A 12,599-nucleotide genomic window follows, 5' to 3' on the forward strand; every position below is an offset into this window, starting at 1 on the left:
GCTCTGGGTAGATCGGCAGAGTTACTTGGGCTGGACTCAACGCAGCTGACAGAAGCATTGACACAGAGATCAATGATACTCAGGGGAGAAGAAATTCTGACACCTCTCAGTGTACAACAGGTACAGTGAAGTTACTCTGGGGTATTTTACATGCGTCTCCTGTTTTTACAATATCTGGCTTTGGCTGTCTGGTGATACCAAGGCTTTGTGAGATCTGGTTTTCAACATTGCGCTACATAACCAGCTAAACACCACAATATAGCGATATATCACAGCGTCTGAAATAAGGATGGAACTGTATGGAGGCGAACAGTACGACTGGATGATACCTGGCTTTCAGCATCGTGATATATCGTGATTCTTCAACATCAACTTTGTTGGACTGGTCATGTTGTTCGGATGCCTGATTATCACCTTCCAAAGCAACTACTCTGGTCTGAACTTAAAAATGGAAAGCATAATGCTGGTGGTCAACAAAAGAGGTTTAAAGACTCAAGACAAATCTAAAAAAAAAGTAGTATAAACACCAACAACTGGGAAACACTGGCCTGCGAGCACTCCAATTGGAGAACAGCGTTTACCAAAGGTGTCATGGGCTTTGGAGATGCTTGAACTCAGGACATAAGGGAGAAAGGCGCTAAGAGGAAGGCACGCTTGGCAAACCCTCACCATGATCAACTCCCACCCAGAAACCTATGTCCCCACTGTGGAAGGACGTGTGGATCCAGAATTGGCCTCCACAGTCACTTATGGACTCACTGTTAAGACCGTGTTCATGGAAGACAATCTTACTCGGCTACGAGGGATCGCCAAAGAAGAAGATATCACCACTTAAATATTGCAATATACCATAAGTCTGCAATAAGGATGGAGCTATGTAGAGGCATTGACTGGCTTCATGGTTTCCCCCACATTGTAATTTTTGCATAGCACATACACGAACACCATGATTCACGTTATATTGCCAAGTCAAAAACTATGAAACCAATATCACGATAGGGACTTCAAACTGGTTTGCGACAATATATTGATATATTGACATGACCAAAGGACATCTTAAAGATTTAGGACAGGCATAGGCAAACTCAGCCCTCCAGATGTTTTGAGACTACAGTTCCCATCATCCCTGACCACTGGTCCTGTTAGCTAGGGATGATGGGTGTTGTAGTCCCAAAGCATCTGGAGGGCCGAGTTTGCCTATGCCTGATGTAGGACCTGCTCATGAAACTCTAAAGAGAGCACCACTGCTATCTCCTCGATGTCACTCGTCAAATTGACGGGTGGTACACTCCAGTTTGAGTAAAACAGACCAAAAGAAACCTTGAGATACAGTCTCAATGGCTAGAATGTCAAAGCCTGAGCTGAATCTCTGTTCAGGGTTTGAGATGAACTAGTGACAGAAACTCTGGAGATGCACATGCCCTCTTGGGGAAATTCTGGTTTTGTCTTATACAGGACAATGTTAATGAGAGGAGGGTGCTCTTTTAGATGGCTTCCCGTTTAACCCTTTAATAACAGGCCACTTCCTTTGCTTTGCATTTTCACTTTTTGATTACCGGTAGAACATTTGCCCGTGGAGTTTTTGCCCATGGAATTTTCTTGGCAGGGATACTGGAGTGGCTTGCCGGTTCCTGCTCCAGGTGGATCACGTTTAGTCAAAACTCTCCACTATGACCTGTCCGTCTTGGGTGGCCCTGCAGGGCATAGCTCATAGCTTCTCTGAGTTATTCGAGCCCCTTCGCCACAACAAGGCAGTGATCCATGAAGGAGTGGTAGAACATTGCAACTGTGTATATCCATATCTGAGGGTCATACCCGTGCTCAGCGATCAGAGTTCCACTTGTGCGGTCTCCTCTCTGCAAGCACCCCTACAGCAGAGTTTGAGGGTGCACATCGGCTGAAAAAGGGGAGAGGAGGGGAAGGTTCCATTGCAAAAGTGGAAGTGGGTGGCGTGAGCGGAACAGCCATGTTGGACACACCCCTTCATCTTGATGTGGAGTTAGAGAGAAGATATGTCAAAGTCCTATTAGCCATGGCTACAAAATGGGATGCAGGTGGTGCTGTGGGTTAAACCACAGAGCCTAGGACTTGCCGGTCGGAAGGTCAGCGGTTCAAATCCCCGCGACGGGGTGAGCTCCCGTTGCTCGGTCCCTGCTCCTGCCAACCTAGCAGTTCAAAAACACGTCAAAGTGCAAGTAGATAAATAGGTACCGCTCCGGTGGGAAGGTAAACAGCGTTTCCGCTGCTCTGGTTCGCCAGAAGTGGATTAGTCATGCTAGCCACATGACCCGGAAGTTGTACACTGGTTCCCTCAGCCAATAATACGAGTTGAGCGCCGCAACCCCAAAGTGGGCCGCGACTGGACCTAATGGTCAGGGGTCCCTTTACCCTTTACCTTTACAAAATGAAGATAGGACACAAACACAAATTGCAGCACTGGGAGGGCTGATGTGTCTGTTTAAAGCAGTGGCTCTCAACCTTTTTTTGGGCCATGCCCCATCTAAGCATCTCTAAAATCCTGATTGCCCCCCCCCCCGGTGACATATAATTCTTATTATTCCAAAAGTGAACTCCTATTCATGTGGAGGAAGCCTAAAAGGCCATTCACTGTTAATAACTCATTCTCGAATTGCCCCCCTTAAAAGTCAAATTGCCCCCCTGTGGGGCGTGAGCCCCACGTTGGGAACCACGGTTTTAGAGGAAAGCAGTGGAGCTCGAGTAACTCTGTGTGTAAAGATCAGAGTACGCTTGTTATTTCTGATTGCCCCGTGCTTTGAGTAATATTGCGTAAAGGACTTTTCGTCAAAAATCTGTGTGTGATAATTGACCTGCTCTGCCTTACCTCTTTCCAGGCAATAGAGAACAGAGATTCAGCAGCTATGGCACTTTATTCCCAGTGCTTTGCCTGGGTTATTAAAAAAATCAACAGCAGAATAAAAGGCAAAGACGACTTCAAGTCCATTGGAATTTTGGACATCTTTGGATTTGAAAATTTTGAGGTATGTTCCAAAGGTTTCCACTTGGCTTATCCCTTTTTGGTGTTCGCCCTTTGGCTCATTCCACCATAACTTACCGTATTTTTTGCTCTATAAGACTCACTTTTTCCCTCCTAAAAACTAAGGGGAAATGTGTGTGCGTCTTATGGAGCGAATGCAGGCTGCACAGCTATCCCAGAAGCCAGAACAGCAAGAGGGATCGCTGCTTTCACTGCGCAGCGATCCCTCTTGCTATTCTGGCTTCTGAGATTCAGAATATTTTTTTTCTTATTTTCCTCCTCCAAAAACTAGGTGCGTCTTGTGGTTTGGTGTGTCTTATAGAGCGAAAAACACGGTAACTAGAATTGCCTGTTGCTGAGGGCATTGTTGGGGCTGGGGTGTTGTTTGGGGGGGGGTTTGTTATAGGGGGTTGTTGCTGTTGGTTTTTTTGTATCTTCCTTCTAGATCTTGTTGTGATTCATGTGGAAATTGTTCGGTTTGGTTGTGCATTTTAGAATGTTTCATTTATTGTTTACGGTGACTTCCGTTATATTGTAGTTACGTATTTTTTCCATGTTCTTGAGCATGATTTTAACTGTAGAAAAGTGGCATAGAAATAAAGTTAGGCCTGTATGTGTTGTTTTTATTACCTGAACATCTTTTGTTCCTTTCCAGGTCAATCGTTTTGAGCAGTTCAATATTAACTATGCAAACGAAAAGCTTCAGGAGTATTTCAACAAGCACATTTTTTCATTAGAGCAGTTGGAATATAGCAGGTAAGAACTGCAAAAGGCTTTTCTCCACCCCATCTGCCCTTTACATTTTTATTTTTATGCTCAGCTCCATAGAGGTATTGCAGGCCATTGTGCAGTTCATTTCACTATTATTTTAAAACAAGCTGATTGCCATTCACCTTTCCTAATAAGTGGACCAAAAATCTTTGTAATAAAATGTGCCTCTTGGTCTCTCTTAGAGAAGGACTCCCATGGGAAGACATCAATTGGACAGATAATGGGGAGTGCTTGGATCTTATTGAAAAGGTAAACATTTTTTAATAATCTGTGATATGCAGTATCTTGAATTGAGTTTATACAAATTTAGGTACCGTATTTTTCTGTGTATAACACGACCTCACATATAAGACAACCCCTACTTTAGGAAAGTTGTTCAGCTTTTTGGGGAAACTGCTCAAACCCCCGTGCTTCGGCACAGCCTCGCATTACCTCCCCAGCCAAATCACCCAAGATTTACTGTATAAACCCGTGTATAAGACTACCTCCAATTTTTTACTTAAAAGGGGGGGGGGGGAGACGGCCTGTACATGGAAAAATACGGTATTCACTGCCTCAATAGTTGGTTTGTTTTTTGTGAAAGGAAGTCTGCAAGTTTGAGGAATATATAATTATAATAATGGGGGAAGCTGTGTTCCTTTCTATAAACATTTTTCGTGGTTTGGGGTTTACAAAGATGAAACTGTTCACCAAAATGTTGATTTGGTAATGCGATAACTGTTCATTTTGAACTTCAACATACTTCGCATGGCCACAGCATTGAATAGAAGCAAGCATTTCTCTCTTACTGCTTTGCCACCCTCTTCCCAACTGGGCTATAGCATGGAGTCACATACAGAAGAGTAGTAAGGCACCATTTGCAATCTGATTTAAGGATTCTTACCTTGTTCACATTCTTCAGCTCTTGCCAATAACTATAGATGACTTCAAGGTGCTTGTTCTCGCCTCTTCTATCCCAGCCCCTGGTCCTTTTAAATTTATAAGTTTCACGTTGGGAACCAGGCAGAGGGCCTTCTCAGTAGTGGCACCCGCCCTGTGGAACGCCCTCCCACCAAGGAGAAAAACAGCTACCAGAATTTTAGAAGACATCTGAAAGCAGCCCTCTTTTGGGAAGCTTTTTAATGTTTAATAGACTATTGTATTTTAATATTCTGTTGGAAGCCACCCAGAGTGGCTGGGGAAACCCAGCCAGATGGGTGGGGTATACATAATAAATTATTATTATTATTATTATTAAGCAAATTGCCAGGGTTAATGGGAGTGGTAGTTCAGCAACATATTGAGGGCCACAAATGGCTGCTTAAACCAGGGTTATAGTCGGCAAAACAGAATGCCTAGTTGTCATTTGGGGGCCAGGCGGCTCAAACGTCATATTTGTCATTCTGATTGTGCAGAAAAAATGTAACAGGTAGAATTCTACAGGATGTGTTGCTAGTGTGTGAAAGCAGTCTAGATCCAAGGATTCCCAGGCATGCACCTCCGGCTGATGGAGATTTCAGGTGCTATCCTGGCTCCTGGGCATATTCACCGGGTTGCAAGTGGCCGATATCCAAGTACAAAATGCAAAATTTCAAATGCTGGCCACAGGTTAGTCACCTCTGCACTAGATGCTATACAAAAGAGATATGAGGCTGCTGTTTTTGATGGCAACTTTGCATTTCAGGCACCTGGAAGAATATTCCATTCAAATCCATTTATGCAGCTAAAAGCCCAGCACCACTGTGTTGCACCATTTGAAAGAGGGTTTTTAAAAAAATTACAGTCGGACTTCATGTTCCGTTTGCTTCATGATACGTTTTTTCAGGTTGCGTCTTGCGGCGACCCGGATGTACCGGAAAGGGTTACTTCCGGGTTTTGCCACTCACGCATGCGCAGAAGCTCTAAATCGCACTTTGCGCACAAGCGCCAAATCACGCTGCGCACCTGCGCAGATACGGCGCTTCAGGTTGCGGGCTTTTCATGTTGCGAACAGGCCTCCGGAACGGATCCCGTTCGCAACCAGAGGTACCACTGTACAAAAAAGAAAACAGAAGTATAAACTGTGATCCGCCTAATATTATTTTGTCTTGTGTCTTAATTACCCAGAAACTTGGTTTGTTAGCACTTATCAATGAAGAAAGCCATTTCCCCCAAGCTACGGACAGCACCTTGTTGGCAAAGTTACACATCCAACATGCGGTAAGTAATGTATTTCTTATTTGTTTTATAGATATGTGGTGTGCTGCAGACCTTCAAAGACGTAGTTGGAATTTCTCCTGTTCAGAGTGTTTATTGACTATGCAAAGGTGTTTCTGGTTAAAATTATGGGACCTGCATTGTGCTGATCCGCATTGTGCGAGATAATGCATGGAGGTTTTGCACACAGTGTCTGTAAGAAAATCTTAAGTACCCAAACAGACATAGCAGGCCTTTTCTAAAGCCGGTCTTCCAGTGAGTTCTGATAAGCAAGCTTATTCAGACCTCCTTCGATATTTCAGTTCCTCAACCTAAAAGTTTATCTTTCTTTTTTGTTCCCCTTTTGTAAACAGAGCAATCCTTTTTATGTGAAACCGAGGGTTGCTGTTCACAACTTTGGAGTGAAACATTATGCCGGAGAGGTAATTTCCTTTTTCCTTAATGTGCGTTGAAATTCTTCCAAAGAGCGTTTCAGAGGCAGTTCAGTTTTGCCCTGCAGCCACTTGCAAATTAACTGAAGCATTCAGTTTCTTCTCTGCTGTTTACAATGGTCCCTCTGTGAGAAGCTGTTAATAAGAGGGGCTTCTTTTTCCTCCTCCTTTTTTTTTTAATAGCTGAGCCTGTTCTGCCTCTTTTCAAATAGGTTCAGTATGATGTCAGAGGAATCCTGGAGAAAAACAGGGACACTTTCAGGGACGATCTCCTGAACCTCTTGCGGGAAAGCAGGTACGTCAAGTATTTTCAATCTGGGGGTCTTGATCCTTGTTAACATGCTGGAAACAGTGGCCTCTGAGGGCAGTGGAGGTTGGGGCCACAATATACCTCTGGTTTGCAGTTCTAAACAGACACTCTCCTGCACTCTTCATTTTTCTTGTACTTGCATTTGCTAAGAAGCCGCACCAAGTTGTGAGTCTGCTATTGCATGCAGTCTTGGCTGTGTGTGTGTGTGCTTTGATTTGTTTTGTAGGGTGCCAGCGTGGTGTAGTGGTTAAGAGTGGTGGACTCGTAATTTGGTGAACTGGGTTCGCGTCCCCGCTCCTCCACATGCAGCTGCTGGGTGACTGCTTGGGCTAGTCACACTTCTCTGAAGTCTCTCAGCCTCACTCACCTCACATAGTGTTTGTTGTGGGGGAGGAAGGGAAAGGAGAATGTTAGCCGCTTTGAGACTCCTTAAGGGGAGTGAAAGGTGGGATATGAGGTCCAAAGTCGTCGTCGTCGTCGTCCTCTTCTTCTTCTTCTTCTTCTTCTTCTTCTTCTTCTTCTTCTTCGCCCTGCACTGTGGAAAGAGGATAAAGCTCTATGAATGGCATATCCACCAATTTGCATTTGATTGGTTGCGTCGAAGGTCAAGGGGCATGTTTATTCTGCCTCCCCTGAATTTTGCATACCTTAATCCTCCTTTAAAGGAATTGTGTGAGCCCACATTCTGCAATGTTTTCGTCAAGTCTGTGAGACACCAGCCAAATAATTTTTTGTCTTCATTCCATTTGGAGACGGTTCAAATTGATTTTTCTTAATTTATGGAGTGACAATTTTTTGAGAGCTCCGGTTGTAAATTGCTGCATTCGCAGCCAAAACAAATTACGGACATATAACCATTTGAGATTTTTTATTATTGTTGTTGAAGCGCATGTGAATTTCACATGTTTTACATTTTTCAGAACGCTTCACTTAATGTAGAATCTGAAAGTTTTGTATTCCAACGGCAACTCTTAACCGGAGAGAGAATTTTCAGTAGAAAAAACAAGCACACCATAGAGTAGTTGGAGGGGGAAACTGACATTGTTTGTCCTGCTTATGAAACGCCATTTAGAGAAATCTTCAGAGATATGTGTGTACCTGCATGTATGAGAATATAGACCTATAAAACTTTTATACACATATAGTTGCATGTTGAGGAAAATGCAAAGCGCATAAAAACTACTCTGTGCAACACTTGCTACTAAGTACCGTATTTTTTGCTCTATAAGACTCACTTTTTCCCTCCTAAAAAGTAAGGGGAAATGTGTGCGCGTCTTATGGAGCGAATGCAGGCTGCACAGCTATCCCAGAAGCCAGAACAGCAAGAGGGATTGCTGCTTTCACTGCGCAGCGATCCCTCTTGCTGTTCTGGCTTCTGAGATTCAGAATATTTTTCTTCTTGTTTTCCTCCTCCAAAAACTAGGTGTGTCTTGTGGTCTGGTGCGTCTTATAGAGCGAAAAATACGGTGGGCACCTAAGGAGGCAATTGGCAAATCTAACTTAAGGGGGGGTTGCAGTGGGGGGGGTACGTGGGCAGGGGGCTGTAAATGTGAAGTCACCAATGAACATTGGCCTATTAATTTTTTTTATTGTACAGTATTGTATTCATAAAATAAACAGCAAAATGAAATGAAATACACAGTTACCTTCACCACGGAGTGCAATTGCAATTTAATGATGTCAGACAATATTCAGTATTTTGTTACATATGTTGCGAAAGGTCTCCAGTTATCTATAAGTGTCGATTGTCCCATTTTCCCAGAATCTTTTGAAGTGCATAATTTTTATTATCATTAAGGTCTGCCAAGCACTTTGAAGCCATTCATCTTTTGTTGGTAAATTTGATTACTTCCAAAATTTTGCAGCCATTATCCATTGTAAGTAGATTGATTGCTAAGTGTTGATGTTGGTTTTTTAATAGGTTATTCCGGTAGTTTTCTTATCTCCTTAATATACATATTTTAATCCTTGTTCTTGTACTAAATGCAGCAGCTTTCATGGGAAAGTCAAAAGAGCCCAACAAAGAAATCAGGCAATGCCTGTTGCTAAATTTGTGAAATAAAGGAGGCAGACATAACTCTGGACACATAGAAGCACCATGAGATTTTTCCTTAAAGGGTGTTAATCAATATAATGTAGAGGCATGCAGAGGGGAAGTTGTTTAATACTTAGCAGAGCTGCATATGTGAAGCTTTTATGGCTATTCGGCTGAGGTTTTGTTATAAACACCTTCAGCATCTTCCCACAACCTGGAAAAACTCGTTAAGATCACATTTTTGCCCCATATTTTGCTCTTCTAAATTAACATTGAACCAATTTTGCAGTAGCATTTCACGTGTTTATTTTATTCTGTGAAACATGGTTTCTCCTCTCCTGCTTCTGTTTCAGCCTCGATTTCATCTACGACCTCTTTGAACATGTTTCCAGCCGCAGCAGCCAAGATACTTTAAAATCTGGAACCAAACATCGGAAGCCCACCGTCAGCCTGCAATTTAAGGTGAGCTCCTTCATCCATCGAGCTCTTCCAAGCGTTGCCCTTTGTGTGTAATCGGTAGGGCTGAATTCTCTTACCCACTCAATCTACTCTGGTCCTTTTAGCTGATCAGACACCACATTTCAAAAAGTTATAATTTTGATTATTAGATGCATGCCTCTGAATGGTAGGCAGCCCTATTTAGGGAAGTTTTTGATGTTTAATGTGTTTTTAATATTCTGTTGGGAGCCGCCCGGAGTGGCTGGGGTATAAATTTATTATTATTATTATTATTATTATTATTATTATTATTATTATTATTATTGCTGCTGGGGATCACAGGTGGCAGCCGCTGCCCTTGCATCCTTCTTGAGGGCTTTGGAAGTTATGAGCAGAGGTTTGGTGGCCATCTGTCTCAGATCTCTTAGCTGTGATTCCTACATTACAGGGGGTTGGACTAGATGACCCTTGGCGTCCCTTGCAACTCTCCCAATTCTACGATTCTCTGTTTTTCCTTTGGGAAAGCCTGCTCTGGTGTAATTTGCAGTCCTTGCCACTAGGTGCTGCTACGGCTACTGCTTGCAAGTGGTTTGCCAAGATAAGTACAAGGTACAATTTGATCCTTCCTCCCCTATTTTTTTGTTTTTTGTTTTTAGGATTCGCTGCATTCCTTAATGGCAACGCTAAGCACCTCCAACCCTTTCTTTGTCCGCTGTATCAAGCCGAACATGGAGAAGGTAAGGTTTAAGCTTTTAAGACTGCATTTGCCTTTCTTCCAGGTGACCATGGAACGATGGCTTAACCTTGGTGTTTTCATGATCACCACTACCTATAGAACAGCAAAATTCTGCCTCTAATCTCTGAGATTCTACATAGTTTTAAAGCTGGCCAACTTTCGGCATCATGTCTTCAGTCCTTAATTGTTGGTTTACCTTACGCTTGTTGTGTGTGCTGTAAAGATTATATTGCTTTTCTGAAATCCTCTAACTGATAGATGAAACAGTTGGCAAAGCAGCAGCTTGTACTAAGGGTTAGCAGAAATCTTTGCTAGCAATTTTTTGGACTTCTGAGACCCCCCTCAGGCTGCAATCATGTACAATCAGAAGTAAGCCTCAATTAGTTCAATCCTGCTTATGCCCAGGTAAGGTGGAAAGCAGTGTAGATGTACGTTTCAATCTCTTCTTAGTTTATTGTTGATTTTATGTTTCAAAGGATTGAAGGAGTTGTTTTCATGTTTGTTTTACTAATAGCTTATTGTTTTGTTCTCTTTGTAAATCGCTTTGAGGTTGTTTTTTCATAACCATCAAGTGGTATAGAAGTTTTATGAAATAACTACAGTCGTACCTCAGAAACTGAACGCCTTGTGAGTCGAAAGTTTTGGCTGCCGAACGCCGCAAACCAGGAAGTGAGTGTTCCGGTTTGCAAATGTTCTTTGGAACCTGAATGTCTGGCACGGGTTCCGCGGCTTCTGATTGGTTGCAGAAGCTTCCTGCAGCCACTCGGAAGCCATGCCTTGGTTTACGAACGTTTTGGAAGTCGAACGGACTTCCGGAATAGATTCCGTTTGACTTCCGAGGTACGACTGTAAATGAAACAAATAATTGTGGTTGTTAAAGCAGGTATTAGTTTAATTTGTAGGTTGTTGATAGCTACTTGCTAAATTTTAAACCATGGGAAGACAAACTAAGGGCCGGATCCAGCCCAATCGCCTTCTCAATCTGGCATGTGGACGGTCCGGGAATCAGCGTGTTTTTACATAGTAGAATGTGTCCTTTTATTTAAAATGCATCTCTGGGTTATTTGTGGGGCATAGGAATTCATTCACCCCCCAAAAAAAATATAGTCCGGCCCCCCACAAGGTATGAGGGACAGAGGACCGGCCCCCTGTTGAAAAAGTTTGCTGACCCCTGTTTTAAACAATGCCCACATTTTGCTTAAGAGTTTAAACCAGTGGTTTTCAAATTTCCAGGCGGCTCTTTCCATATTGAGGCCTCCTAAGAAATCACAGCTCTATGTAGAGGAACTGTGGGGAATATTCTCATAATCTGTTCATATGGGGCCTTGGCCAGATGTCCTGAGTGTCTTGCTGCCGCCTCAGATTAATCAAGGATGCATCCTGGCACCCACCCACTTCTCTGTAGCTCTGCAAGAAAAGAGGAATCTTTGGCCATTCCTGACCTTCTCAATGAGGAACTCGTGATAAGCTTCCAAGGAACCCAATAGCTTCTTGGAACTCAATCTCTGGCTTAGATTCCAGTACTTTTAGAAAGAAACTCTTCCTTCCTTCCTTCTTCTTCTTCTTTTATTTTGACAACGTAATAATCATAAATAAATAAATAAGAATAAAAATGTGCACCCCAACCACAAGACCATTCCATTGTAGCTATCCAACCTCCCAGAATTTCAACACTTCTTGCAATGGTTTGACTCCTTTCTGTTTTAACAATGCAAATTTTACAAACACCCTCCATATCTCCTCAAAATCATTTCTCCTGTATATTCCCTGTCTTACCTTAATGCCACGTGTTAATTTATCATTAACAGCTATATCCCACACCTCTTTATACCATTCTTTTATTTTATATTCTTTTTGCCCCTTCCACTTCCTGGCTATAATAATTCATGCAGCTGTCAATAAATTTGTGAGCAAGTCCTTCATAGCCTGCGAACCTTCCACCCCATTGTAAATTGATAATAATGCTACCTGTGGACTTTCAGTCAGCTTTAACCCAGTGATTTCTGTTACGTTATCTCCTTAACATATCACCCTATGCCAAAAAATTGTACATATTTACACGCCCACCACATGTGAACATAATTCCCTGTTTCCTGGCATTCCCTCCAACATAACACCGAATATTCCTTGTTTATTTGATTTAATCTGACTGGTGTTAAATACCATCTCTAAACCAATTTATAATAATTTTCTTTTATTCTTACAAACAACATTTTCAACATCCAGTTTTTATTTTTGTTAAAACACCAGATTTAACATTTGGTTGATTCAGTATTTGCTAAGAAACATCTGGTGAGCTTCTGAAAAATTCCCAGTAATTACAAGAAGAAAGCTGGACTGTTGGGTTTTGTTTTGTTTTGTTCTGAATAGGGAGCCACATTTGAAATTGTATGCTGTAGATAATTATTTTTGACTTGAGTTTGTGCAAGCCATTAATCGTGTTGCATAGTGTTTTGGGCACATGTGTGCAGAGCTTAGTTGCCCAGTTCTGGCAGGAATTGCAACTTGGGTGGGTGGAGGGCAACCAGAAAGATGGAAGTGTGTATCTTGCTCTCATGAAAGGGGCTTTGAACAGGATTTTTAGAAGATATGTGGCTGATATGCCTCTAGGGCTCTCTGTCTTTCCCTGAGACTATATTTATATCTATCTATCTATCTATGCGCGCGCGCGCGCACACACACACACACACACACACACACATATATAT

At 42.5% G+C, this 12,599-nt stretch overlaps 1 protein-coding gene across 1 annotated transcript in view; it reads left to right on the top strand.

The window, feature by feature from the left end:
- Nucleotides 1-12,599, top strand: part of MYO10 (myosin X) — a 215,270-nt gene that overhangs the window by 128,256 nt on the left and 74,415 nt on the right. Inside the window, exons 11-19 of the mRNA XM_082234136.1 lie at nt 2-120; nt 2,853-2,999; nt 3,651-3,751; nt 3,949-4,015; nt 5,852-5,944; nt 6,295-6,363; nt 6,585-6,667; nt 9,071-9,179; nt 9,812-9,892. Coding sequence (XP_082090262.1) covers nt 2-120; nt 2,853-2,999; nt 3,651-3,751; nt 3,949-4,015; nt 5,852-5,944; nt 6,295-6,363; nt 6,585-6,667; nt 9,071-9,179; nt 9,812-9,892 — 869 coding nt within the window. The remainder of the gene's footprint in view (nt 1; nt 121-2,852; nt 3,000-3,650; nt 3,752-3,948; nt 4,016-5,851; nt 5,945-6,294; nt 6,364-6,584; nt 6,668-9,070; nt 9,180-9,811; nt 9,893-12,599) is intronic.

The sequence above is a fragment of the Podarcis vaucheri genome, assembly GCF_965113315.1.
Source record: "Podarcis vaucheri genome assembly, chromosome: 8".
NCBI classification, from domain to species: Eukaryota; Metazoa; Chordata; class Lepidosauria; order Squamata; family Lacertidae; genus Podarcis; species Podarcis vaucheri.